At 37.5% G+C, this 27,849-nt stretch overlaps 1 protein-coding gene across 3 annotated transcripts; it reads right to left on the bottom strand.

Annotated features, from left to right (window-relative positions):
* Positions 1 to 676: 676 nt before the first annotated feature.
* Positions 677 to 27,519, bottom strand: LOC131160283 (uncharacterized). Of its 3 annotated transcripts, none has more exons than XM_058115758.1 (15): positions 27,215 to 27,519; positions 12,476 to 12,626; positions 10,376 to 10,473; positions 10,038 to 10,099; positions 9,851 to 9,942; positions 9,651 to 9,774; positions 9,039 to 9,125; positions 6,565 to 6,658; positions 6,098 to 6,205; positions 5,115 to 5,215; positions 3,954 to 4,019; positions 3,781 to 3,868; positions 3,010 to 3,070; positions 1,836 to 1,899; positions 677 to 1,047 (listed from the first exon to the last, which is right to left on the bottom strand). In XM_058115758.1, the coding sequence occupies exons 1-15, from the start codon at positions 27,273 to 27,275 to the stop codon at positions 916 to 918; spliced, it is 1,389 nt and encodes a 462-aa protein (XP_057971741.1). In that variant the 5' UTR covers positions 27,276 to 27,519; the 3' UTR covers positions 677 to 915. The 3 variants fall into 3 exon arrangements, with proteins under 3 accessions (XP_057971741.1, XP_057971742.1, XP_057971743.1); XM_058115759.1 differs by having other exon boundaries at positions 6,568 to 6,658; positions 27,215 to 27,467; XM_058115760.1 differs by lacking the exon at positions 6,098 to 6,205 and having other exon boundaries at positions 27,215 to 27,463.
* Between the last annotated feature and the right edge of the window lie 330 nt (positions 27,520 to 27,849).

Here is a 27,849-nt window from a genome sequence, read left to right as displayed (position 1 = left end):
TATCTTCTTTGTTTTTTCTTACTTTTCTTGATAACCAAACATGAAATATTAGATTCCTTCATATATTCCTTTCCCAAAGAGTCCATAAGGATAAGGATGGGAAAAGAAAAAGAAAGGAAAATAATGAGAAAACCTATTTTCTCTTATATTTTCCTTCTTTATTAAATACTATAAAAAATGAAAGTTTTTTTTTTTAATATGATCAAAAATTAAAAAACACAAAATATTAATGATATATAAAATCAAATTTTTTGTTTATAAACGTAGTATTTTATTTATTTTCTTTTTCATTTTTCTTAATAACCAAATACAAAAATAAGGATTCCTCTTCTTTTTTTTTCCTTATGAATCCTAACCTATGATTTTCCAAAGTTTCAAATAGATCCTTAAGTAAGTTTATTTTCAACTGAATTTACATCGTCAAAGGTAAAGTATGAATTCAAAAATTAATTTTCACGTACATTTGAATTCAAGCAAGTTGAAACATTTTCTTTCTATTATAATTATATGCTGAAATGATATTTTGCAATTTATTATTAATGTAAATTTTCAAACCCTACAATTGTTTTTAACTTAATTTGTATTTTATTTTATCTAAATTTGCACATTCAAATTCAAACTCTAAATTCCAAGCTCCCAAACATAGGATCAAAGACACAATAAGAAAAAGGTTTGATTTTTGGCAAAGCAGCACAAGCTTTAAGAGCTTTTGGGTATTAGCTTCAATGAATTAATCCATAAGAGATGCCTCAAAAAATTCATTAATGTACAACGGGGGAAGAAGAACAAAGGAATGCGATAGATAAAAGCTGCATCGAAAATTCACAAGCAGTCTCAACCATCACATGATCCAGTGGGCAGCACACATAGTCATTAAGGTACAAAAAATACCATATAAATTTAAGTACAATGCCATTACATATTAGAACCCCTAGTTGGACGACAAACATGGTTTCTTTTCCGAGCATGATCGTCGTTGTGGTGCTGGGTGCGACATGTATATCCATACCAGCAATCTTCCCTTTTAGATGCATCTGGTGTGAGATGCTGTAAAAATGCACAAACAATTTATCAGTAACAACAAATTTTGTTGAATGTTTTTTCGTCACCATTAGTTAAAACATCGATAAAGCATCGACAAGGAAGGCAACCCCGCGAAGAACTGAACAGGGAAATGAAGAGAAAGAGGGAAAACCGAAGAGGAACAAAATGACAATAACAAGGGTCGGTTCGGTTAAGATTTCAGGTACAACCGTTTTCGAAAACGTATCCAAAACACCCCTACAAAAACATGTTTCCAGAAAACGATTTTCAAGTGTTTCCTGTGCTTTTGGATACAATTTCCGGGATGCAATGAAGACATGAGGTATGGGGTATAATCCAATTTTTAATAATAATAGTAGTAGTAATAATAATGATATTACTAAAAATAATGACTACAATTTTACTAGCAAATCGTCAGACCTAAGCCCTAATGCAGTTTTTTCATTTTTGAGAACAGTTTCAAAAACAGCTGACCAAGAGTGTTTTGAGTAATGCATGGTATAGTCCCTTGTTTTCATTTTCAAAAAGCAACAATATTGAAACTCATTTTTGAATCCTTACTCAAACACAGGCACTAAGCTTCTTTCGTTGGCTACAGATTACAGGCTTCGATGGTGAAACTTTAGACTACAAAAATATAGTAACACAGAACTTGAGGCCGAAAAACAGTTGATTCACTGATTAATAACTATATAGCTGAATCAACATGCTTCATATTGCACAAAATAGAAGAGATGACAAGCTCATGCGTAATCTTTTTACAAAATGTTCTAAAAGATGGAAATACTTACATGTTTAGGCATAGAAATTCGGAACCAGTACAAGAGGAATGAAACCAATTTGTCGTAACAATCACTGCACCAAAACAGAGATCCAGATAATAATAGAACCAAGACAAGCTGATTAATGGACAATATATCTGAAAATGTTATGATTAACAGATAGCAAGGTTGCCATGGCAAACATAAATTGATATAGTTATGCAAAATATAATTGAATAGGCAGCAATGCAGAAGAAAAATATTACTTCTTTTCCCTTCAACATAAATTATGTAAACAAGATGGCAATCACAATGAAACTGGTGGCCAAGGGAAGTAAGTTTGACTGAAAGCAAATTCTCTCTGGTGGTCCTAATGATGTTTTAGATAATCTATGTTGATGAATCATAACTAATTGAAAGATGTCCGAGACTGAAAAAAAGAACTCAAGTGCTATTTGGGACAGCGTTCAATTTGAAGTGATTTCATAACGTATTATTAATTTCATGTTAGCTTTTAAAAACTGTGTTGATCAGTCACATTCTTGGGAGTCAAAACTCAATTTTGAACCTAAAATCACTTTAGGAACCAGCAGAATGTGGAAGTTTCTTCAAAAGCTGATTTTACGTTGATGATCACTTCCCAACAAAACTGCTACATGTTAGCATAGAAGTAAAATTATATTGTTTACTCTAAATCTGTCCTAAATGGGCACGGAATGATACTGAAGTAGAGAGCAAGAGAACATAAAATATACACGAGCACAGAGAAGGGAGAAAGTACAGGAAGAAGATCTTCTCAATCACAAAGCTAATCTTCCTTCAGCAACTTTAAACAGTTAAATTACTACAAATGGATTGTTCTATTAATCATTATTATGCATTAATCTAAGCATTTAACAGATTAAGTTTTCATATCATGTGGTAGTCCAAGTTGGTGCCAAAGCTATTAGACTCACAGTCATGTTCAAATCCTGGGACCATATTCAAAATTTCAGTGTGATAGTAAGTTATCATATGAGGTAAGTAAAAACATTGTTACACATCACTCAACATCATAAAGTGGAGATAAGGAGCACTAAACATAATCTTTCACCTGAACTATGGAGATGAATGAAAGATTAAAAAGGAGACGCATTGAACATAATTTGAGATGGAAAAATCGGGGTTTTGAATAATCCCGTGAGAGCAATAAGACAAGACTCACTTGCAAACATGGGTCCGTGAAGTTATCATCTCTGCGTGATTCAGTGGCATCCTCGTACGATCTGCAAATAGAACAAAATGACGACTTAATGAAACTAAACATAGTTCAATTTACACATAGTTCAATTTACACCAATGAAAAAATAAAAATATATGGCATCCTAGTAGAAGTTGATGCAATGAAAAAGAATACACACACACAGACTCATATTGCATAAAGGAACTTGAATGAGCAAAACAAAACCAAAGAATAATCATGCACAAGAGAGCAGCAATGAAGACACCAGTGTGAAAATTACAGTCCACCTGAATGGATGGTACACTAATAGTTCCATTCTTGAATATACAGTCCAAGTTATATCTAAGAAAGTTTAATTTTGATCAGACAACAGGAAAATTAAACTCAACTTGATAGCTCACATCAGGGGATGGAGCTCTCAATTGAACAAGTATTACAACTAATATTTACAGTTTAGATCTACTCGTAAAGCCAATCAAAAGTCTCAGCCTAAATTTAGCGCACGGCTATGGATGATTTTGGGGGGGCAGCTTCCAGGCCCATGATAACTGATACTTAAGAGGGCAAGACGCTTCAAAGAACACAGCCCTCCACAGATGACAGGAAGACAAAACAAATATCTAAACATAAAGTTGCCCAGCCACTCATTTATGCATGACAAAAATAATTTGTTCACGTAACATTTAACAGGTGGTATCACACAGATAAAAATCCATCAACAATGGAGCCGGAGATAAGAAACTCTCAATTTACCAATTTCTCTGTTATTCAACTTGACAATCCAATCTGAAATAACATCCTGCAGAGTTCTCCCCATTTGTCTAATGCACCTCTCTGTAATCTAAGAAATCACTAATATATGAGTTAAAATAAAAAATTTTAAAAGCATCACAATTATAATAGACATATTCCATTGAAATCCATACATCTTGTTCATGTTGATTGCTTTCATGTGCTGAAAATGGAATTCTTGTAATCGTATGTTCTGAGATCTGCAAAACAACATAATTCATGTCATATTCCAGGAGATCATCTGAAACGAGCATATAATTTTCATAAAATTAAGGATATTCTCTAAAATAGAGTAAATTAGGCAGTTGGTGTACATGATTGGAAAAGTATTCTGAACCAAAAAAATTAAGAATAGTTAGCAGTGGTGATGCAGGGGCAGCGTCAAGGTTCTGCAGCCATGGAGAAATTAGAAGGGAGGAAGGGGGAGAGAGGAAAGAGAGGAGACACCAGAGGGGAAACTCGCGTTCACTTTCAATTCACATTCATCAATAACTTCCTACAACATGGCTTTCACACACTATTTATAAGAAAGCCTAAGCATATAAAATTACACACATACCCCTAAAACTACATGAATTACAAACAAACCCACACTTTACACAAATATTACAAACAAAGCCTCCAAAATACACATAATATTATGCTAATCAAACTAAATACATAATAAACTACTAATTAAACCCAACAATTATCAATCCAATTCTTCTTAAGTAGTCTCCAACATGGATCTTCCCAAGGTTTTGCTTCTTGTCCTACATCAAGAAGTCAGTAGAATGAAACTGTTTTCAGACAATAGATTTGCGAAGCCATGGGCAAGGCACCATGAAAATCATAATGACCATAAAACTGATTAAAAAACAGCATTTGCTTGAAACACCCTTACAGCAAGATACATCAAAATAAAATGTTAGTAACAAACAAGCTAATTATATAATTAGGGTCTAGGGTCTCCATAGCCTATTCACAGATTGCTTTGAGAACACATGCGGCACAATTTATAACTAAAATCCAGTATGGGAAGACACAGCCTAATTTCATTGGAGAGACACAATACCATCTCATTTCACTTTTATAAAACAGAACATATTCAAGAATACATTGTGATGACTGAGAAGCATTCAGAATGAGACACAAGAATCTTAATCACATGAACATGGGGATCTCAACATCAATCATCCATTACATGAAATGCTCAATGGTAAGTTAGAGAACTAGATCATGTCCTCTATAAAATCCCCATCCACGCATTAACGACACTAATGTAATCAATAAAATACAGATTTATGAGCACCTACTGGTTTCAACGTCTCACGGCTGCACACTGGGTGGGAGTTACTTTCAAGAACCCTCTGAGCATGCCAATAAGCACCACAAAATGCTCTATCACATCCCAAACCTGCAAAAACAAAAGGATGCTGGAAATGTTTGCATGACTAGAACTATTTTAATGTACCTCACTGTGGGGAAGAAAATACGGATTTGTTCCATTATTTTTTTTTTCCTCGAAAAATTGAAAAGAAAAGACATAAGCTGAGTTATGTTCCTCGCATTCTCTTTTGATGCATTTGGAATGAAAGGAGGTGTTTTAAAGATGAGAAATGCAGATTATCAATCTGAAGGGATTTTCTAGAAGTTGGATTATCTTGATTTTGTTGCTTCTATGAGATTGTAGAGATTGTAGCATCATGAACACTTGGGAGCAACCTTACCCCATCCTGTACACCCCCCACCTCCCAAAAAAAAAAAGTATAAAAAAAAAAACAAAATAAATCTCTTGCTCACCTGTATACTTTTTTTGGAGGCGATAAGCACACCTTTAATCATTTTTATATTATTTCACTTCCAATATAAATACAATATTTCAAGGCTATATGATCCTCACAAGTGAATTTGTTGGTATTTCTATAAGCATAACAACATCAGCACATGCACAATTAAAACTAATATTATCAAACAAACTTCTTTAATTTGATCAGTAATAAATTTTTAAGTCAAACAAAAATCGGTAAACCATAATCAGTTTAAAGAAGTTAATCTAAACAATAGAAACCCCAAGTCCTTAAGCTTTTCAAAAAAAGATAAAATTTAAGACTTAAAAGTGACCCCCAAGCAGTAGCTTAAACTATATGTTACATTGACTTGAAAGAGGAACAGCAGGCAGGCAGATATACTTCCCCCGCTTTCAAGAGACTAATTGAACTACCAAGCGGAAGAATTATAATGGCATCAATGAATAACATAAAAGATAATCACAAAAAAGAAAATGAAATTTATTTACAATGCTGCGGTACAGTAATATTGGTCCTGGAAGGCATCATTCCTCCACATGCTTGACATTGTAGATGGGCAGTATTCCGATTGCATTGGAACCCACCAAATTCAACGCCTGATATTATAAGAATTACTGGTTATATATATAATGAAACATGCAAAAAAACTTTAAAAGACCAAACAGAACTGCTTTCTAAGGATGAATTGAATTAACTTTTAACACATTTGTACACAAAATTACATACAGCCATACAAGAAACAGCATATCATAACATAAAGCACGTTGGCAAACACCCCACATAACTAGAGAGTACTGCATATTGCCTACCACAATATCATCAGCAGAAGAAAATTATGTAATAAAAATGTATGCCTACATTGACAGAATATATATAGTAAGTTTACACATTGCAGTGCCTAAATAAAATGGAAAAATGATTTATGGCAAGTTACTTCATATGCACGCAATATTACCACATTGAGGACATGGAAGCTCCATGCCATCATCTTCCCCATTCAAGGGTAAACGTGCTCTCTTCCGACCTTGCTTTTTTGCAGTTGTAATTACCTATATGCATCACAAATACAATTATAAAAATGTCACATGTATTCCTAAGAGTTCAACAAAATACACATGATCAGTAGAAATATATAACCAATCATGGGTGTTCAGACAAAATAAAACAAATATGATCATATTAACTGCCATACTTTTCCGTTTTTTGAATCACTTTACTTGAAAGACAGTCTTTGAGAAACAGAAAAAGAGCTAGATACTTTGGAACATATGGATAGGGGAACAAATGATTAGTGTAAATTCAATAGGCTAAAAAGAACAATGTAATAGAATTCACTTAACAGAAAAAGTGGGATCCATTGGCAGAATGTACAGAATACAGTAGACATCTAGAGATACAGGTCTGAATATGCTCATAATTACGCATATTAACTAAGAAATATCTTATAGGCCTCGCAATATTGAAAAGCTTCCTGAGACTTTTCACCTCGAAGGCACCATAAAGTTGCATCAGCAGACATTGAAGCCCCAGCATCCACCACCACCTTATAGCCACCATCCATTTTAAATGAAAATTAATTGACAATCAGATCTACAGGTGGTGGCTGCAAATAATGCAGCACTCTGCTGGAACCTCATCACCGGGACCAAAATCTTTCCAATCTAAAATCTTATCAAGAAACTCCAACTCACCATATCACAAGATTTCTCAAAATTGAACTTACGGACATGCACCTTCTTATTCCTTCTCTTAACATTCTCCACAAATTTATTAGCCAACAAAACAACATCCAAAATTCATCTTTCTATAATAAATTCACATTGTACTAGAAATAGTATCCCCCAACTCCTAACAAGAGCATGTTTTTTATTGGTGCTACTTCCATTGTCATCATCTGAGGGAAGGAACATTGCCTCAATAGTCAATCATCACTGCTTGTCCCACCTTACCGTTGATGCCATGTGAACCCCTTGTCAACCTTAGTTTCTGTGCAAGCCGAAGCAAGAAATCAGATTAACGGGAACATATATATAGGTCTGGGATTTTGTCCCAATATCACAAGAAATTGATATACTTTTGAGAAATTCAGAATATCCTGCCAAATCAACATTCCCACATCCGCACCATGTGTAGATTTAACACTACCATGGCTTGGTCTCCGAACCATGAGAAATTGAAACCAAACACACAAGAGAAGCATGATATATTGATCCTGACAGCGAGAGAAAGGTCTAGATTGTGAAATCTTTGCCTTTTTCTGCAACTCATTGAATTTTTGCAGGATATTCAGATATTCAGCGAGGATTTACAACTAAAACAGTACACTTTCTTCGTTCCCCTTAAGTGGTTGGATACTAGTAGTTTAGGGTACTGCATTTATTCCAATGCGACAAAGTGAGATTTCATACAAACATCAGCACCTTTCCCTTTTTCTTGCAACTCATTGAAGTTTTGCAGGATATTCAGATATTCAGCAAGGATTTACAGCTAAAAGGATACACTTTCTTCATCCCTTCCTAAGTGGTTATGGATATTAGTAGTTCAGGTGTACTGCATTTATTCCAATACTCCAACGTGAGGTCTCATACAAATATCAGCTTTGCATGTAGAGTTTGTGGGAATTGAGGGTACTTCCCAGTATCATGCACTACATTCCTTCCAATATCATGTATTGAGTTTAGGGTACTTCACAATATCACGTACTGGAAAAAAAAATTGTTCCAATCCTATAAAGTGTTGTTCTTGGAAACAAACCATCAGTTTTCAGACAAACATCAGCCACGCATGTAGTGTTTGGGGAATTTTCATGCACAACAGGTGTCTTCTGAATTTGGACTCAGAAGCTGCTGTTTTGCAATTGAATTTGCATCCCCATTGACATCTCTCACCCTTTATTTTTCCTTGACTGAAGCAATATCGTGACAATCAAATGAAAATGTTTGGTCCCTCTCAAGCTGCTGTTTTTGCATTTGAGTATATTTGTTATGATGATCTTCCTATGAAGATCATTCATGTCCTACTAAGATAACCAAAGATCAAAGAACTGGACATTCAATATTATGAAAAGGAAAATCATTATGAATTTAAAGACAAATGGTCCATGCATCATGCTAAAACTGTGAAAGAAAGAAATCCCACCCTAGCATTACAAATACAACTTGAACGGCTTGAAAGAAGAGAAATTATTGATTATATTAAGGGGAGGGGGGGGGGGGGGGGAAATGAAATCCAAATAGAAGTTAAGTATAATCAGTGTTGAAACCAGGACACAAGTTTAATTTGATAAGAAGTTCAAGAAGACAGAAATTGATGGAAGGACCCTTGGAATACAAAAGTCGTCAAATTAAACTTGAAGATATGCCTATGGAGATATGTCAAATTATACAGTAAGCCTTTCCTCAACTGCTCAAAAGTTCAGAATAATCTTACAAGATTTGATTGTATCGATGCATAAGAATCTAACTGTGCAATTTCTTCATTAGATCGTTTCAATGAACCATCCATTTTCAGTATCTCCTGAATAAAACAAGAAGCATATCAGTACCAAAAATAAACGTCAATAAGGGTAAATCAAACTAAAATAGAGAATAACTTGATCAGGAAGCATTGAAAAAGTTTAACAAAGATGAGCAATGCTCAAGAAGTGTTTATTGGAAGTTTTTTCCATTACAACAAAAAAAATATATATAACATTAAAAGAACCTTTTTCAAAATTAAATCACACAGACGGTACGCTGTATTAATGTCAAACATAAACACTACGTGTGTAAATACTCCATAGTTAATGAACAATATTGCATATGATATTTCCAGATTTTGCAGATTGTACGATAATATATTTAATAAAACAATAAGCAAAATCCAAATTACAAATATAATTGTGATAACATCATGAGCCCATTACCATGAACTTCTATAATGACAATCAAAACTACCAATCAATAAATGTGAATCCACCAACAGCAGACAAAAGGAGAGTGCAATCTTGGCTACAGCTACAGAACCTTAGTTTTTATAAAAATAGAGCAGCTATGATATTACCTCTGCAATTGCGTGCAGAAAGTGGTTTTTTCCAACAAATTGTACAACGGCCCTACATTGTGGACAGAGAACACTTGCATGTTTCTTCTGAGACCTTCGTAACCACTCTGAAAAGCATCCATTGCTGGATATAACAAAGGGGTACAATCAAAGACCAGAAGTTTGAAATGAACAACTAAAAAAAAATTATGTATACAGACCAGAAGTTGTGAAGGCAAGGGGCAACAGTCACAACATCATGCCATACATTGAGGCAAATGCTGCATTTTGCGTGCTCAGCATCCAAACAGATCTAGCAGAAGCAAACAATGATATTATAACTACTACATACCAATAAACAGAAATAACATTAAAAACCAACATCTAAAGTCAAAAATATCTAATCACCTTTAGCTGTTTCTTCCAGCAATCAACAGTAGGTGCTACTTCGAATCTGTAGCTCAAATACCCTACAGACAGAAAATCAACCAACACAATGCATATCAAAAACAGTATCATCATCTCCTGATTCAATCCTAGTGATGCATCAATTCTAAATTTAAATTAAATAGCACTTTACTTTTGTAAGAACACCCTTATGCATTTAATACTACTGGCATCTTCTATCAAGCAAAGGTATGGCACAATTATATACAAAAAAGTCTAAACACATCCTATAGTTTAGCTTCCGAAATTTTGCCAAGAGACTAAAATAAATTGCCGTGTGAACATATGTAAATGCTGACCTTCTCTATCAGGACCAGGAAAAATTTCACTTCCACTCTCGATAACAGTAGAACCTTCATCATGGATAACAGCTTCATCAACACGTATCTCATTTGAACTACATCAGCCCAAAAAGAAAACCAAAAAGCTTCTCTTTATAACCAGAAAATAAGCCAATGTGAAATGAAAAACAAAATTTTAAAAGTTTTACTCTGAGTTAACAACATAAGAAGATGATAATTACATAGATTTGAGATGCTTTGTATTAGTAAAACTAGATTAATTATATAATGTTTATATATCTAACAAAGATCACATGCCTGAGTTCAACTCGGTTGATTCAAACACAACCATTTCATTTATTATGTATATAGTTTTGGGCAAACAATGCTATAGCAATAACCAATGAAATTAAATTTTCAAGTAAATCCATTAAACCAAAGATCAATCAAATTTCAACAAGTACACAGAAGGCTGGATGGACTCCGGCAATTATAAAAACAAAACTTCCAGACAGATGTAGGACAAAAAAGTCGAAGACAAAAAGGGAGAAAAAATAAAAACTCAAAAATCTTCAACTCAAACAACCAACTCAAAATGTACAGTTACAAATATAATGAGACATGCTGGGAAATTAGCAAACTCAACTTCCTAAATTAGAATCAACTTCATAATGTTAGAATATGGAAAAGAGGAATAGCATCAGTGGAGTGGGCCCTCCCCCACAAGGTGGACTCAAGCATATTGAACTAGGCATGCTCCCATGGGAGGTATGAAAATCTGTGGCCTGACTTCTTTCATCCAGCTCCATATAAGTACGGGACCGGTGAAGCCACATTGTACTCCAAGTACATCAGCATGAACTGGCATAACTGCTTAGACAGGTTACAAAAACTCAAAACTAGCAACCCAGTCAAAGGAGTGGTTGCTGCCAGTTTCTTCAGAGTGATGCAACAAAAAACAAAAATGACAGGAAACAAAAATAATACAAAACAGCACCTTAGCTAAGTGCATCTGGAAGGCTAAAGTTTCATCTAGCAAGGACCTGCCCTTGCTTGGTAGTCCTTAACATAGCTAACACCAATAAGGAAAGTTGGCTCTATCATTTCAACAAGGAAAGTTGATCAAGCTGAACATCCGAAAAATGTATCCCCCCTGAAGTTCCCATTACCCACGCACCAAAGAGAAGCCAAATGTCGAATCTTCTCCAAAACCAGTAAAAGAGACAACTTCTCCCCAGTAAAAATAAGCATGTTTCGCTCCATCCACAAACCCCAATAAACAGCAAATAAGGCACAAATCCATAACACCTTACCCTCTGTTTTCCTTCCGAAACAAACACAATAAATTGCCAAAAACTCCTGTGTCTTGGGACAAACCCAACATTCCCCAAAATAATTAAATAGCTTGTTCCAGATCCTCCGGGCAAAATCACAATGTAAGAAAAGATGCGAAGCAGTTTCAGAGCAATTAAAACAAAGCACACATACATCTGGAGATAGAGCCTTTAACGGTCTCCTAATCTGTAACAAGTTATTGGTGTTGATCCTACTAAGCACAACCAGCCAGATAAAAACTTTGATTTTAGAGGGAACTTTGGCCTTCCAGATAGTTTTATAGAGAGGAAAAGAAAAAACCAGAGCTAGTCAAACACTCACAAAAAGATTTGCAGGAATAGAACCCTGAGGGATCAAAGGACAAAGAACGACTATCAGCTTCCAACTTCCAAGGAGACTCAACAATTATTCAGCAAGACTAACAAAGTTTTCGCTGCAATTAGCTAGAGAGGAATGCTCAGATTCAGGGGTTTTGACAACATATAGAGAGAGTATTGTTTGTCTTACATCTTTCTAGGCCATGCATTTGAAGCTTTTAAGGAGAGTACATTTGACCAACCTCCAGCTACATTTAAAGCTCCCATACCTCTTTCTTTTTTATTTTATTTTATTTTTTTTTTGTAAATAAATACAATTGAAAAGAAAAATGTTCTACTGGAAGATTAATGAACACTATTTATGAAGATATTACGGGTAAAACTAGCCAAACTTGTGTCCTACTCAACAATTTCTCCCAATTAAAAATTTTATGTACAGTATTTATTTAAGATAAATAAAAAATACCTCAGATTTTGCATTGTGGCAGAACGCAGATCAGGATTCCTCGTTATTTTACACCATTCGTGCTTCTCAAAACAAGATGATAGGATCTCTGAGCGTATTACTTCCTCATTTGATCTCAGCTCGATGGCCGAATATCTTGTGTCCGATGGTTCTATCAAAGAAATATTATCAATAACCAAAATGCCACTCAATAAACATTGCATATATTTTTGTCTCTCTAATACCTAGTCTCAGCTTCCAAAAACTCCTTAAAAATCAAAAGTCTGAAGCTTAATGTCAGGATTCTTGTGGTATTACCTTCTTTTGTTTCTTCTCCTTTTTTTTTTCTTTTTTCTTAAAGGATTTCTCATCCTCTTCGTACATTTTTCTTTCTTAATGAAAATTAATTTTTCTATCTCAAAAAAAAAAAAAAAAAAAACACGGATTGCAAGCTTTATAGGTCAAATATAGCTTTATAAGTCAATCTGAAACATATAAGCATGACCCAACAATGCATTGGGCTTTTATAAGGAATGAAATTTGACTGCAGAAAATAGAATATACTATACACACACACACACACACACGAATATATTTAACCAAACGTGATGAAAGTCCTCTTGTGAGGAGAAGAAATTAAACTACAAAGGCATGAAAATCCCAGGAGAGAAACCCCAATCAAGGGCTTTTTGTTAATTGATTCATCTCAGAATCAGATGACAGAAACCCGCATAATGACACAATAACATCATTTCTTCCACTAACCACCTTCAATATTAATCTTATTAAAAGGGCTGTTTGGTAACATTTCCATTTCATTTTTTCTTTATTTATTTTTTATGTTATGCATTGGAAAATCCAAAAGAACATTTGATAACCTGTTTCTGTTTCCAAAAATTTTGCAACAAAATGACAACGAATGGCAAGTTGACAATGTTTTTGAAGAAAATAGGTAACAAATCAGAAATGTTAAAATGATGTTGAGAACAAATGAAAAAACCTAATGTAAGGATGCCAGCCTCCTCATCTGCAAGTGGCAAATTTGACTCCCAGCCAGGGCCTTTCACTCTTTCCTTTTCCCACCTTCTCTGTGAAGGTGCTCCCTCGCTCTCAGATTTGCTCAGAGCTCCCATGTCCATCAGTTGGATTTCTGATCTCACTCCTCTTATCTTCTTCTTCTTTGTCTGGTACCATGCCTTCTTTTTCCCAAAGCCTGAGCAGTAGTTACTACTCTTCTTCTCATCTCTCTATCTTCTCTTCCCTTCTTATTTCTTGCTTTTTTAGGGTAAGAGCCCTGGCCCCTAATAAACAACAACGAGAAGCATCAAGTCCCATTAGGTGGGGTTGACTAATTGAGTCATTTTTTACCAATTCACCTGATCAGGCATTTTCTTTCACTAGTTTACAAGCTATTAAGTCCTTCCTTACTATCTCATTCCAAGTTATTTTAGATCTATCCCCCCACGCCTTTTAATACCAAAAACAATGACTAACTCACTCCTTATTAGTGCGCTGCTTGGCCTACGTTTCAAATGCCCAAACCATCTAGCTGCCTCTATCTTATCTTGTCTTCTACCAGTGCTATGCCTAGTCTATTGCAACTTTTGTACTTTGTGTTTTTTATAATAAAAAAAAAGTGTATTAGATTGAGAAAGAGAAATTACAATGTAAGGGAGCAAGAAATCTACGCTAAAAAATAAAACAGAAAGTAAAAAAAAGAAATAAAAAAGAAAAAAAAACAATACAAATAAAGATAAAACAACAAAGCAAAAACAGCAACTAACCAAGAAAATCCCTTTTCAATCGCTTTCCATTGTTATTCACCAAGCACTGAAAATTTTCTAGCTCCTTTCGACCCTTCTTCGCTTTGTACTTACCCCCCAATGAAATGCACTTCCGTTCCTCCAGCATCACACATTTTAAAATCCAATTTATCCAATATCACCTGGGCTTCTAAATCCTCTCCATCGTTGCAATGCAAGTTATTTCCCAATTTATTGTTTTCAAAAATTATAAACCCCTCCAATCCATCCAGTGGGGCGGAATGAACAAATGATAGGTCCCCAAGATCATTGCGGAAATCAGAAACATAACCATATTGTTCTCAAAGCTCATTCAACAACAAACCCCCATCACACTCAAACTCACTAAAGTAATCACTATCATTATTAGAAAAATCTCTCCATTTTTTAACCTCCTTTCCTTTGCAAACTCCTTTACTTCCTAAACCCTTCCTCTTATCCAGTGCATCTTCCAAGATACTCAACTCCCCTGTAGAATCTCTCCTCATGGCCTTATCTCAACCAGATTGCTCTCTCTTCTCTTCATATAATTTCTTTGTTTCTGCACCCATCAAAGCAGCCTTTCAACGAACATAAACCTCAGGGCCCTTAGATTTTTCAGAATTAAAACCTGAAACATCAAATTTTGTACCCAATCCATCTTCTGTTTTTCTATTCTCCTAGACATACCAACCTCTAACCCCTCTGCGAAACCCAAATCAACCACCGATCTGATGCTTATGTTATTATCGTCAATTTCTTCCCAACCTGTTCTTAGAACCAAATTAAAAACATACCGATGATACAAAAAAGGGAATTTGGAAATTGTTAAGTAGCTGTATATCCATCTCCCCCTTATCCGACTTCTGCGAGTGGCCAGGGAAATGGACCGGATTGATGATAGGATCATGCATGGGAGGGGCCTGGACTTCCATAAGATTGTGCCTCACAAGTTTTCATAAGAAGACCTTCCTTTTGACTGGAAACCTGACTACGCATTTGCCCTTCTGATTGGCCCAACTGCGATTTACCTTGCTGAATTTTCTTCTCTCTAATCTGGCTCGATATAGAATCAAAGTTTAGCTTTTGAGCTTCCTTAACCAACAGGCACATCAGAAATTTTAAAATGCCTTTTATTACTTTCAAACAACCATCCCATGTCTAAATTAATCATCAAAGGCCCAGGCCCAGGCCCAGCCCACTGAACTTTCATCATTCCATCATTCACGCTGAACGCCTTAGCCGCCTTAGGAATAACCTCCTCCCCCAGAACCTTGTCCCTTAGCGATGTCAATTGATTGTGCAAAGTTGTCTGTAGGGTCTCCTCTTGCATCTTCCCCCAACACTGCCACCTCTTACACATTCTTAGGGATTGAGCTAACTCCATCATTAGGAACCAAGCAACCACCAAGCATAGGAATTGAAGGAACTCCATCAGAATCAGTTTTACCTGATACTATTTGACTCTAGGATAGATTATCATTCCTCCTTTTACTATCAATTCCATCAATGCCTAACAAACAACAACTGACCAAAACATTGAACTCTTTCCCAAACTAAAGTGTCACGGTCCCACATCAGATGTGTACTGGAGAGATCTTGGGCTTATAAGGAGGGTTTGGGTTCCAACTGAGGCGTCTTTTATAGGGCAAATTTGTGAGGCTAGTGGAGCCTCCCAGGACCAAAGCGAACTATATCTCACTAGAGTTGGGCCCAGGACCATTACATTTGGTATCAAAGCCACCGTGACGGTAATATCATATGAGTGGATCTACCCTAGGGGTACTATCATGTGGATGGACCCTACATAGAGGTTTAAGTCATTTTTATGAGGACATCAGAGATCAGACAAGAGAGACTGTCACGGTCTCACATCGGATGTGTACTAGGGAAATGCTGACGACAACGTCGAAAATGGGATGGGAGAGTTTGTCACAGTCTCACATCAGATGTGCACTAGGAAAATCAAGTTGACAAGGGTGTCAAAGATTGGACGGGAAAGCTTGTCATAGTGCCACATCGGATATGTACTAGGGAGATCTTAGGCTTATAAGGAAGGTTTGGGTACCAACTAAGTGAAACGCCTTTTATAAGACAAACTCATGAGACCAGAGTGCCAAAGCAAACAATACCTCACTAGAGTTGGGCTCAGGACCGTAACACAAAGCCACACATCGCCTATGGATCCTTCAAGGACAAAGATAGAATATCTTTTGCCTCTCCGTCCATGCCCTAATTTTATGAATTTCCCTGCCCTTATCACATGAATCACCATCCAATAATCAACAAAACCATCCTGAGATCTACGAACACCATTGCTTCAATTTCCATAAATAAATAAGAATCCCTTTGAGAACTACTTTGCAATTGAAGAAAATCGAACCCAGGTTTACCCACCAATTATGTTGCTGATTCTTCTAAAGAATGAACAAAGCTCCAACCTTCCCTAATTTATCCAATCTCAGATCGAAGGATTTCCCTTAGAACTGAATGAATCCCCATTATCAATAACTAACAACATCTCGATCAAGAGAATGAGGAGAGTGATTCAAGGTCCTTTGAAAGAGAGAGAGATCACGTGTCTTCAAATTAAACGTTGCTAAAGTTGTGGCTAGCCTTCAAGAGTTGCTCCTTTCCCATCGTTATTGGCCTTTAAGAGAAGAGATTTTGACAATAGCCAAGCTCAAAGATGAACAAAGGATGGGAAGCAACGAGCCTAAAAGAGAAATGAGGGAGCTAGGGCTTCAAACCTTCACGAGGGAAGAGACTACGAACCTTCAACAAAGAAGAGGGCCGCAAGCCTTCATTAAAAAGAGGATCACGAGTCTCGCAAGGGCTCCAATGAAGCTCCTGCTCGAGGCTGAGATTTTCGAAGCCTGAGATATCTAACAAATCGAGTGAGTCGACAGCTAGAGGCTGGGATCGAGGTTGAAGGCTGAGATATTTGACGAATCGAAGTAGGGAGAGAGATCAAAGCCTAAGATGTTCAGAGACTAGAGGTTGGGAGGATGGGTCTCAAGCATGCTTTTTAATTGCGGTAGTACGTAGCGTAACGTAACGGTAACTAGTGTAACGGGAAGGTGAGTAGCGGATGTTACATAATAGGAAGCAGGTGTAACAGTTGTGAATTTTTTGAAGCACGCCCAACCTTGTGCATATTACCATACTTACATGTTTTAAGCTTTTAGCTCTTCTTAGAAAGAGTTTGTGTATTTTGGATCCTTTAGTTCAAATAACTAAGTTATTTGGGAAGGGTAACAAGTTTCCATTTGTTTTAAACCACCATTGATAGAAAAATTATGTGTGTGTGCGTAGTTATACTTCTCATTGTTCTTATCTATGATAAATTCTTATGTGTGCTAAATTAATTAATAAAACAAATTACATTATAAACTCCATTAATCTATTTGACACATTAGAGATACGAATAATACAAATAAAAAATAGTCAGAAAAGAAAGAAGGTTGAAGCTGAAAAATTTAGAATATAAATATCACATTACTAATATTATATCAAAATAAAATATTTTCCTAACAAGTTAGTATTTTCAAATTGTTAATTAATGCATCTTTTGTGAGTATTTAAAGAAATAGTAAATTTTGTATCATTGGCATCCTCATTATAATCTTTTCCCCCTCTCGCCACATGGTATATTTAGAATGATTTATGAAAGAGAAAGAAAAAGTGAGAAGAAAAGGTAAAAAATAAGATAATTTTTTTGGTGTGACAGTCCTGTAGCAGTTACATAATGGTCATAGCGGCCTTTACGTAATGATTGCAGTCTGTAACAGCTGCTACAGCCGTGATTTTTCTTCCCACTGATTTCGCGATGTGTAACAGTATCGGTTGCCCAAAAAAATGTTACTTAATGGCATTATGTAACGATCACGACCATTATTTAAAACCATGATCTCAAGAGCTAGGGTTTCATCTCCAATCGTTTGATGAAGCTCTTGCTAGGGCTCACTAAGACTTCGACAAAGTTGGGCTGAGAGAGAGCAACTTTTTGTACATGTTGTTTCTTAGTTGTCCAACATTATGATCCATAGAGCACGGTTGCTCATATAGCCATTTTATTTTAATTTTAAGCCCAAAGAACTCCTCCATTTTACCTAACCTATTTCAACTATATGTATTACATCCTCTTCAATTTTTCTTCTACTTGCATAGTAATCCAAGATATCGAAATCAACAAGTGCTATTAATTTCTTCATTATCAAAGTTCAATCTTATCACAAATATTCCTCCTTCCTTAATTGAAATTAAATTTCATATACTTTGTCTTATTTCTACTTACCCTAAACCTTTAGATTCTAAAGTTACACTCCATAGTTCTAACTTAGATTCCACTCGATTCCTACTTTCATCAATCAAGATAATATCATCTACAAACAACATTAAGCAAAGGATCTTGTTTTGGATACTCCTAGTGAGTTCATCAATCACTAAGGCAAAAAGATAAGGGCCCAAAGTAGAACCTTGATATACACCTATTATAATTAGAAATTCTCTACTCTCCTCTTACAATCCTAACGCTAGTTGTTACTCTCTCATAAAAATCCTTAATGACCTCAGTACATCTACTCTAGACTCCCTTCTTTCCTAAAACCCACCAAAGAAGAATTACCTTGGCCCCTAATAGTTGTTCTATAAATTGGTATCCCATTAATTTCTTAGAAAATTGTTGGGTCTCACTCTTTTTAGCTGAAATAAATTTTTTATGCAATGTTTTGAAAATTAACCCAGACATTGGAACAAATAAACCAGAGTCAGACTGTCCATCTGACTATCAAGTCTAATAACATAACATAAATACTTAATCAAGTAATGAATATAGGCTAAGATAATTCTCATTTAAATTGTTGTGTTTATATATACTACCCTTCATCATATTCCTTGAGAGTTTTAATTAGAAGTTGAAGGTAGACGATGATCTAACCACCATGGAAAAGAAGAAAGCAATGGCTGATACACCAAACAATGCAGAAGGAAGGTCCCTCAGTCGTGTCAAATCATGTCATAGGTGATACAACATGGTGGCAGTAAAACCATGCATGACACTAAAGAAATAACAGGAATACTATGAAAAAGAGTTTGGAATTCCGATTCCCACCTGCACAGGCAGGGGGCAGATACAAAATGCTTAAAGCAGAAGAGTACCATCACATTGAAAATAAAGCAGTCTGCTCAGTCGTGGATAATGGTTTGAAAAAGATCATGGTTTCAGGTTTTAAATTTAAAGAGTGAAAGGAAGAGTTTTTATAAGACAAACTGCATGACAGTGAGAAATAACATTAACAGAACTGTTAAAAAGAAGAAAAGAAGGCAAAAAGTTTTAGGCTTCAAATATAGTATTAGGATTAAATCAAAAAATCCTCAAAAAATATTTATGACAATTGAAAGGGCATGCAAATATTTATGAACAATTAAAAGACTCCAAATTTTACAGAATTTAGGATTCCAAATAGAAACTTCATTAATTTTTTTATAAAAATAAAAAATAAAAAAAACTCTTTTCATTTCTTGATAGGTAGATATAAGACATAAAACTTGGACTCTAAAATAAACAACGAACTGTCCTACATAGAAGAAACATCCACTTTAAGTTGTATGCCCTTCATTATCTAAGCTTGCTCTTCTTGAGCTGAATGCTCCAAACAAGCATGCTCACAAAGGTGTACAAGAATTTTGTGCACAGCTGCACAGACATACAAATATGAAAAACATATATATATATATATATATATATATGTGTGTGTGTGTGTGTGTGTGTGTAAGATTTAAAAATGTCATAACTTTCTCCTCGTCATTAATGGCAGGCCCATAAAATTTCTTGGTTTGAGGCATGATGCACGTGTGCACGCATGCTCATGCAAGTGCACACACACAAAACATCGAGGCAAGATATATTAAGACATAAACATCTTCCTATTTACTCTTCTCTGAAGATAAGCCTAGCTTTTTAAAGGACAATAACTGACCATAAATATCCTACGTTAAATGTACATAGCATCCCTTGTTAGTTCATGAACTATGGGGCATAACAAAAAATTTATCAGGACAATTTTAAGTTGCCCCACTGACCTACATGTGGGCTGCCCCCGCTCATCACCCTTTATTTTCATTTATGAAGCTGCACATGACCATGGAACCAAAATCTTGGTCTTTTACAACACAAAAGAACAATTCAAACTATTGTCAAGAAATGATCAAGTAGGGCAGGCACAGGCCCACCTTCACCTGCATCACTTTTATTGAGACAAGATTAGGATTTAAATATTATTCCAGCATATTTGTTCAATTCATGCATGCTAAAAGCATGAAATGTTCTAAAATCATTGTGCTATTGATCCTAACTTGGATATCCCAGACAAGATTTAGGCTTTTATTTGGGTAGTAACTCTTAATAAAATTAACAATCTATTGCAGAGTACGAGGCTTTTGAAGGCTTTATCTCCAAATTATGTTGTTAATGTTTTGGCAGTTCAGAATCTGTTTCTCACCTTTTCCTTTGTTGATTCTTTTTTACGGAGGCAATGGACTAATTTGTTTGGTCATTTTGGGGACAATTGAGTGTGTCTGGAGTCGTTGGAGGATCTTTTGGCAATCTCTTTTTCAGGTTTTGGGAGGAGTAGAGATGGTTCAGTGCCGTGGAGACCTGGGTTTTTTTATGCTGTTTTGTGAAGGATTTCATTGGAACACATGTTCACCGGAAAGAATTTGTTTGTCTATCCTTCGGGATAGGATCCAGCATTTGGCCTTGTTGTGGGATTTTGCTGCTGATTGCTTAAGTGGGTTGTCTTTTTCAGACTTACTGCATGACTGGCAGGCAGTATTGTTTTGATTTTTATCGACTTGTGCTCCTTTATACTTTCTCTTCACTTCAATAAATCTCTTCTTTTTCTATCAAAAAGATGTGGGTATCTGTCACGAGCTAAGCTTGTTCAGGGCATTATGCTTGCCTGTGACCGCTTGCCTCGTGTGTTTGGGATGGGTTTCCATCATGTAAATACTAGTGTAGGGTTATTTTCCAGTATTTATTTCATTGTAAGCCAAATAAGGCAGTATGACTCCTCGGTCACTTTGATGTTTCCTAGTGCCAGAGTGAGAATAGCCCAGAAAGCTCTTTAGGGAACGATGAGTGTTCATCAGTCATTGCAAAACTCACTAGCAATTGTCAACATGCTTAGCCTACTTGCCTCCCTCGCTAAGTACACCATGTCAACGGAGGATTTGTTAATGAATTACGTTTGCTTCAATGTTTACTGCTTGCTTACCACGGCTTTCATGAATTGATTGTTGTTTCCGCTGCTATCTGAATGAATGTTAATGAAAGTGCTTCATGGATGAATATTGGTAAACGATAGGCTGGCTAGTTAAACAAGAGTGTTTTAGCTAGCGCCACACGACCCTTCACAAGGGTGTGAAAATAGTCGCACCGTGACACTTGGTATCAGAGCCAAGGCTCAGTTGCTACGAGAATTCAATTACCTTCGTTGTGGGATTTTGGAAGCTCTGGTAATTGACCATGGCATCAAACAATGCTGAAAGACTTAGTGCACTAGAAGCACAGGTTGAAGAGACAACCAACAATATGGCCAACGAGATGGCCCAACTGAGGGGACTTGTTGATGAAGTGATGGGATCACAGCAGCATCAAGCAAGTTTGACAAGTGAAATGTCAGAGGACTTTCACCACACTGTGGAAACTTTGCAGGCCCAGATGGCTGATCTGGATGCAAAGGTGAATCTGATGGTTCTTGCCATGGGGAACTCCAACACTCCAGGAGTTAGTAAGGCCAAGGAACCTGAACCCAGAACGTATGGGGGTGCCCGTGATACTAAGGAGTTAAGAGAACTTCTTGTTTGATATGGAACAGTATTTTCGCGCTGTGAGGATGGCCTCAGAACAGGTAAAAGTGGATACTGCAACCATGTACTTGGTGGGTGACGCCAAACTGTAGTAGCATGCTAAGAACAATGACATTGAAAATGGAAACAGTGTAATTGATAGTAGGGCAGACTTGAAGAGAGAGCTCAAGGCCCAATTATTTCCTAAAAATGTTGAGTACAATGCAAGGAAAAAGCTGAGAGACCTCAAGCATACTGGGTCGATCAGGGAATATGTGAAACAATTTTCTGCTTTGATGTTGGATATCCGGGATATGTCGAAGAAGGACAAGTTGTTCTATTTTCTAGAGGGGATGAAACCGTGGGCAAAGACTGAACTTCATAGACAAAGAGTTCAAGACTTGTCTACTGCACAAGCTGCTGCAAAACGCTTGACTGACTACGCTGGGGAGAATACCACTTCGTCCAAAGGATCTACCAGAGAGGGAAGCAATGGAAAGTCTTTCAAGAAAGGCAAACCCAAGAGTGGAGAAGCCGACAATAAAGCATCAACCTCAAAGGAAGCTTCGTCGTCTTGAGGGTTCAACACACCCAAGGGAAAGGGTAAACTTGAGTGTTTCTTGTGTCGATGTCCTCATAGAGTTTTTGAGTGCCCTCACAAGGCATCACTTAATGCTTTACAGGCTTCCATTGCCGAATAAGCACTAGAAAAAGATGGGGAAGAAGATGAGATCCCGAGGATGGGTGCAATGCGGCAAGTGAGCGCATTGGAAAAGCAGGCGAAAGCCCCAAATGTTACACGAGCCAGAGGGCTAATGTTTGTGGACTTGAAAATCAATGGGAAGAGTACGCGCGCTATGGTGGATACCGGGGCTACCGATAACTTTGTTTCGCAACCAGAAGCTTGGAGACTCAACTTATCCTTAAAGAAGGATACAGGACGAATGAAAGCAGTTATTTTGTAGCCCAGCCTACTCTAGGAGTAGCCAAGCAAGATACTGTGAAACTTGGGCAGTGGAAAGGTCATGTGAATTTCACAGCAGTGTCATTGGATGACTTTCCAGTCATTTTGGGAATGGAGTTCCTAAGGGGAATAAAGGCAGTGCTGATGCCTTCGGCTGGTTCCCTATGTCTGATGGAAGATCACCCGTGCATGGTACAAGCTGTTGTAACGAAAGGAGACGATGGGAAGTTCCTTTCAGCCATGCAACTCAAGAAAGGTTTGAGGAAAGGAGAGCAGACATATCTAGCCACGGTGGTGGTAGATAAAGAAGTAGGCAAAGAGCTGGTGCCTACAACCATCCAAGCGGTGTTGGATAAGTACAAAGAGGTGATGCCGGATAAGTTGCCTCACGAATTACCTCCACTACGGGGTGTGGAGCATGAGATCGAGTTGTTTCCAAGAGTGAAACCACCTGCAAAAGGGCCATATCGGATGGCGCCTCCAGAGTTAGCAGAATTGAGGAAGCAACTTGATGAATTATTGGAAACGGGATATGTTCGCCCTTCCAAAGCACCATTTGGAGCACCGGTGTTGTTTCAAAAGAAACATGATGAGAGCCTGTGGATGTGTGTAGACTACCGCGCGCTCAACAAGGTGACAGTGCGCAACAAGTATCATATTCCGTTGATTACTGATTTATTGGATCAGTTGAGTCACACCAAGTACTTCACTAAACTTGACTTGAGGTCAGGCTACTATCAGGTGAGAATTGTTGATGGGGATGAGCCAAAGACTACTTGTGTGACACGGTATGGGGCATACGAATTCTTGGTGATGCCATTCGGGTTGACAAATGCGCCTACAACATTCTGTACTTTGATGAACCAGGTTTTCTGTGAGTACCTTGACAAGTTTGTCGTGGTGTACCTGGATAATATTGTTGTCTACAATTCCACTCTGGAGGAACATAAAGAGCATCTGCGGAAGGTGTTCGATAGGCTGAAGGGGAACAGTCTATATGTGAAGAAAGAGAAGTGCTCTTTCGCTCAACAGAGCATCAAATTCCTTGGTTATGCGATTGGACAAGGTCATATCAGAATGGATATGGAAAAGGTAAGGGCAATTCAAGAATAGAAGATCCCAACGACAGTGAAAGAGTTGCGTTCCTCTCTTGGCCTTGCCAACTACTACAAGAAGTTCGTAGAGGGGTATTCACGGAGAACGGCCCCTATGACAGAACTACTAAAGAAGGGTCATGGGTGGAACTGGACAGAGGAGTGCCAGGGAGCCTTTGATGACTTGAAGGATGCCATGATGAGAGATCCGGTACTGGTTCTCCTGGATGTCATGAAACCCTTCGAGGTACAGACAGATGCATTAGACTTCGCCCTTGGAGGAGTCTTGGTACAGGAGGGGCACCTTGTTGCGTACGAAAGCCGTAAGTTTAGTGAAGCAGAGCAGAAGAACACAGCTCAAGAGAAGGAGATGCTAGCGGTGATACATTGTCTCCGTGTGTGGAGGCATTTCTTATTTGGGTCAAGGTTTGTGGTAAAAACAGATAATTCAGGTGTTAGTCATTTCTTCACACAGCCAAAGCTGACACCCAAGCAGGGCCGATGGCAAGAATTCTTGGCAGAATTTGATTTCTCATTTGAGCACAAGGCGGGGTGATTGAACCAAGTCGCGGATGCACTGAGTATAAAGGCCGAACTGGCGGCCTTACAAATGGTAACACATCTGACTTCAAGTACTGTTACCACAACAATGCGGGAGCGCATCAAGGAGAACTTAGCCAAAGTTCTAGTTGCGCAGAACTTAATGAAACTTACCGAAGAAGGGAAGGCACGACAATTCTGGATGGAAGATGGATTACTGATGACCCATGGTAATCGGCTCTTTGTGCCACGACCAGGTGATCTGAGGAAGACATTGCTGAAGGAATATCATGATACCATGTGGGCCAGACATCCAGGATGGCAGCGCACTTTGGCTTTACTGAAGCGGGGGTACTATTGGCCGCACATGCATGATGATGTGGTTGATTATACCCGAACTTGTCTCACTTGCCAACAAGACAAGGTGGAGCGGAGGAAAATTGCTGGGCTGTTGGAGCCCCTACCAGTACCGTCCAAACGGTGAGAAAGTGTCTCATTGGACTTCATCACCAACCTGCCCAAAGTGGGAGACACAGGGTCTATACTTGTTATTATAGACAAGTTTTCGAAGTATAGTACATTCATAGCCGCACCAAAGTACTGTTCGGCAGAGGAGACAGCACAGTTGTTTTTTAAGAACATTGTGAAATATTGGGGTGTTCCCCACGACATTGTTAGTGACCGAGACTCAAGATTCACCGGCAACTTCTGGACAGAACTTTTCAGAATCCTCGGTTCACAACTAGAAATCTCTTTGAGTTATCACCCACAGACAAATGGACAGACGGAGAGATTCAATGGGCTACTTGAAGAGTACTTGCGCCACTTTGTCAACGCCAACCAGAAGAATTGGGTGCAACTACTTGATGTGGCTCAGTTCTGTTTTAATGCCCAAAAGTGCTCCACAACCAACAAGAGTCCTTTTGAGCTTGTTATAGGCCAGCAGCCGCTGTTACCTCACACAGTGGATAAGTCGTACAGAGGAAAGAGTCCCAGGGCGTACGTCTTTACCAAAGATTGGAGACAGAATGCTGAGATTGCCCGAGACTACCTAGAGAAAGCTACTAAGTGGATAAAGAAGTGGGCAAATCAGGGAAGAAGACCACAGCACTTCAACATAGGTGACTTGGTGCTTGTTAAGCTCAATCCTGAACAGGTCAGGTCACTACGAGGACGAGATAGGAGACTACTTCGCAAATATGAAGGACCAGTCCCCATCTTAGCCAAAGTCGGGAAGGTCTCCTACAAAATCAACCCTCTGACTTGGATGAAAGTGCATCCAGTGTTTCACGTCAGCTGCCTCAAGCCGTACAACGCCAACACCAACGATCTGAGCAGAAATCAGTCAGCCAGAGCAAAAGTGAGTACAGTGCAACCTTACAGACGTGAAGTTGAAGATATCCTTGCAAACAAAGAGTTCACATCCTCAAGGAAGAAGCGGCAGGAATTCTTAGTGAAGTGGAAAGGCCTTGATGACAAAAAAATTAGCTGGGTTTCTGCGGAAGATATGCAACCGTTCATAGACGAAGTCGAAGTGTACCTAACATCAAAGTCTACGAGGACGTCGACCGCATAAGTAGGGGAGAATGTCATGAGCTAAGCTTGTTCAGGGCATTATGCTTGCCTGTGACCACTTGCCTCATGTGTTTGGGATGGGTTTCCATCATATAAATACTAGTGTAGGGTTATTTTCCAATATTTATTTCATTGTAAGCCAAATAAGGCAGTATGACTCCTCGGTCATTTTGATGTTTCCTAATGCCAAAGTGAGAATAGCCCAAAAAGCTCTTTAGGGGAGGGTGAGTGTTCATCAGTCATTGTAAAACTCACTAGCAATTGTCAACGTGTTTAACCTACTTGCCTCCCTCGCTAAGTACACCATGTCAACGGAGGATTTGTTAATGAATTACATTTGCTTCAACGTTTACTGCTTGCTTACCACGACTTTCATGAATTGATTACTGTTTCCGCTGCTATCTGAATGAATGTTAATGAAAGTGTTTCGTGGATGAATATTGGTAAACGATAGACTGGCTAGTTAAACAAGAGTGCTTTAACTAGCGCCGCACAGCCCTTCACAAGGGTGTGAAAATAGTCAAACCGTGACAGTATCCCACACCTACACAATGTTTCAGTGGTTTATGAAGCCAAAAAAGAGGCACCCATAAAAAGAAAAGGATTATCTTATCCAATCCCATCATTTTCCATGGTAAGGTAATGCCCAGTAAAAGTGGTCCACAACATAAGCCTCACAAAGTCGATGATTCACAACATGACTCACAAAGCATCACACACCCAATAAAAGGTTAGACTTTTCTCGCTTCATAGAGAATCATATAGACATTACAAAGAAATTAAACCCCCCGTTTGGTTCCAAAGAAAACGAAAGATAATAGAACCAAACGAAAAAAAAAAACCAAGGGATTTGTTTTGTATCAGTTAAGTAAAGGTTATAGCACATTGGGTCTCCAGATAAGATATCTAAGGATTTATACAGTTACGGAAAATGGTAATGGGAAAAGGGGGTTACCGAGCCTTGCCCAAATTTCCTCGAAGGGCTTCGCGCCAGAAGACTCCCCAACTTCTGCCATTATCAACTGCAAGAAAGACGTGCTTAAGAATTGAAAGACGCTGGAGAGGTCGCGGAAGAAGAAGAGAAGAGGCCGTGCTGACCACTGAGGTTGTAAATTGTTTACGAGGCTGAAAGGCTTGTTTGGGAAGAAGAAGGCGAAGAAGAAGAAGAAGAAGAAGAGGAAAAAGAAGCAGACCGGGTGAGTCGGTGACAGGAATCGTTGTTTAATCTTAAATGCTTATTTTAATTCAAAAAAGTAAACCGATTTGACCAGTTCACCAGTCGACTTATATAATCGGCGGACCACTAATTCATCGTTAGTTTTATATATTCATGTTTTACAAATAATTATAACAAACATTTACATAAAATAAAATAGATTTCATATAATTTATACGTCATATAACATATGTTTTTTATGCACTTTCAAATGAAAAATAATAATTTCAATCATAAAAATATTTTTTAAAAAAACTATATTCATATTTGTCTAATTTTTTAATCATTTTTTACCAACTTAACTAAATTTTGATCAATTTCAACCAAATTTATTTTTATATTTGAATATTTTTATGATTAAAATTATCACCAAT

Source organism: Malania oleifera, chromosome 7, assembly GCF_029873635.1.
Source record: "Malania oleifera isolate guangnan ecotype guangnan chromosome 7, ASM2987363v1, whole genome shotgun sequence".
Taxonomy (NCBI): domain Eukaryota; kingdom Viridiplantae; phylum Streptophyta; class Magnoliopsida; order Santalales; family Ximeniaceae; genus Malania; species Malania oleifera.
The sequence above is the reverse complement of the archived record's forward strand: the minus strand, read 5'-3'. Positions and strand labels throughout refer to the sequence as shown.

What these genes read in the sequence shown, in the direction of transcription:
- LOC131160283 (XM_058115758.1), bottom strand. Translation starts at nt 27,275, where the DNA reads ATGGCAGAAGTTGGGGAGTCTTCTGGCGCGAAGCCCTTCGAGGAAATT. An exon ending in GCCACAATGCAAAATCTGAG is followed by an intron (nt 10,474 to 12,475) that starts GTATTTTTTATT and finishes GGGCTGATGTAG; the next exon opens with TTCAAATGAGATACGTGTTG. An exon ending in GCCGTGAGACGTTGAAACCA is followed by an intron (nt 4,020 to 5,114) that starts GTAGGTGCTCAT and finishes GTTGTTTTGCAG; the next exon opens with ATCTCAGAACATACGATTAC.